Source organism: Austrofundulus limnaeus, unplaced genomic scaffold (assembly GCF_001266775.1).
Source record: "Austrofundulus limnaeus strain Quisiro unplaced genomic scaffold, Austrofundulus_limnaeus-1.0 Scaffold2276, whole genome shotgun sequence".
In the NCBI taxonomy this organism is placed as follows: domain Eukaryota; kingdom Metazoa; phylum Chordata; class Actinopteri; order Cyprinodontiformes; family Rivulidae; genus Austrofundulus; species Austrofundulus limnaeus.
The window spans coordinates 18,904-20,812 of record NW_013954678.1 but is presented as its reverse complement, the minus strand read 5'-3'; the positions used below and the strand labels follow the sequence as shown (position 1 = coordinate 20,812).

The 1,909-nt window shown below is 38.5% G+C and overlaps 1 protein-coding gene across 1 annotated transcript in view; it reads left to right on the top strand.

The window, feature by feature from the left end:
• hook1 (hook microtubule-tethering protein 1) overlaps positions 1 to 1,909 on the top strand; it is a gene marked incomplete in the record, with an annotated part of 34,695 nt that overhangs the window by 29,178 nt on the left and 3,608 nt on the right. The window contains 3 exon segments of the mRNA XM_014034748.1: positions 974 to 1,061; positions 1,196 to 1,227; positions 1,321 to 1,403. Of these exon segments, the coding sequence (XP_013890202.1) occupies positions 974 to 1,061; positions 1,196 to 1,227; positions 1,321 to 1,403 (203 nt within the window).

The following is a 1,909-nucleotide window of genomic DNA, read 5'->3' as shown; positions in this document are numbered from 1 at the left end:
GTGTATATACACATACTATATATATATTTCTGATACTGTATTAGTTTGTACACAAACAAATCATGTCACACTCCAGCAGGACATGGCAGACCTCATTACAATAAAAGGCATGTACATAGGAAGTATTTGTATTTCATGAATTATATTATTGCATTTGGCTCCAGCCCCTGGATAGATTTTCATTTTGGGGAAGATGTTTGGGCATCCATCATAGGGCCACGCAAATGGGGACAATTCAATTTAGAGTTACCAATTTTGTTTTTGGAAGGAAGCCAAAGTACCTGGAGAAAACCCACACACTCAAGGAGAGAACATGCAAACTCTACCCAGAAGGGTCCCCGGTCCGGGATTGGATCCGGCGACCTTCTTGCTGAGAGGCATCTACCAGCTGGGCCACTATGCTGCCACTTTGTATTTCATATCTAAGCAGCATGTTGGCATGCACAAACCATTCTAATTTTCACCCCACATGCAGCAGTGGTTAGAAAAGTTGTATCGACACAAAATGTGGTACAAAGGATTTTCTTTGCAAAAGCAACAATTTTGTTTTGAAGCACCTTCAAAAGTCACATTTTAATTTTTGGCAYACTGTAGAGGACCACCCTAATATACAGGCTTGAAATAACAATGTTCAGTCATGTGTTTTRATTATTTTGCCTACTGCTAAGGTGGCAGCTGCATAGAAAAACATAATGATGTCGTGAAATGATAGTCCTTTATCAGAGCTAAACAGCAAATCAGTCTGAAGTTTCTATGTTAAATAGTTTTGGAGCTACAAGCTTTTTTGTATGTCCAGACACCAACTTTTGAAATAGCACCCCTACTTGAAATATGGGGTCTATCCCAAAAACATTTGTGAATGCAGTGTAGGTCGGCCACATCTACAGGGGTTAGACAGTGAAACGGATAATAAATACTGATAATACTTATAATAAATGCCTTGTTAACCTTCCTCTGTTTGCCTAATCTTCAGATTGAGTCGAGAGCAAGTTAGTGAGCTTCAGCAGCAGATTGAAGATCTTCAGAAGGCTCTGCAAATTCAGGCAACCAAACCTGACAATGTAAGTGTCTCAACAAACAGAATCCTCCTTTACCAAAGTTTTTTTACTCAACATGTAATGAAAATCTTACAGCTCTTGCAGTGTGTTTTATGTATTTTGTTTTCCGTCTACAATTACATTTCCCTTTCTTTTAGTCAAATCTGAAGCGGAAACTAGATGCTCATATGTGAGTATGATTGTGCACATGTATTCTGTGAATGTAAAATAAATGTTTTGTGTTCTTTAACACGGGGTAGTTTTATTTTGGTTTTTTTTTCAGGGTCCAGTTAAATGAGGCTCAGGACGAAATCATGAAGAAGAAAGAGATATTGCAGGATCTTCAGCCTGACAACACTCAGGCCTGTAAGTATTATGTTTTATTCAGGGTTCCCATGGGTCCTTGAAATCCTTGAAAGTTTGTGAATTTGAAAAAATGATTTCAAGGCCCTGGAAAGTTTATGAAAATAGCCAAAAATTACACTTGTCCTTGAAAATCCTTGAATGTTTTTTGGGGATTGAAGTTCTCTATTCACATGGCTACGGAGCCCACTAGGGGACATGGGAGATTTATTTTCATTTTGCGTTCCCATGCAAAAGTATTGCATTACCTCGCAATAACTTTTGCGTTCCCTCGCCTGTCGGTTTATTAACAAACTCACATGTTCACCATTAGCGAGTTAGCCTACTGCTTTAATTCAGCTTCAGAATGAATATATCTCACAGCCACACATGGAAGTATGTCATATGCCGATATCTAAACAAAGCAGCCAGCTGAGCCACGCAACGTCAATGACAATTTCACGAACTTGTGACGAGACATCCTGTTTTGGTAACCGGATATTTCAAAATAAAAGTCTTATTTAATTCAG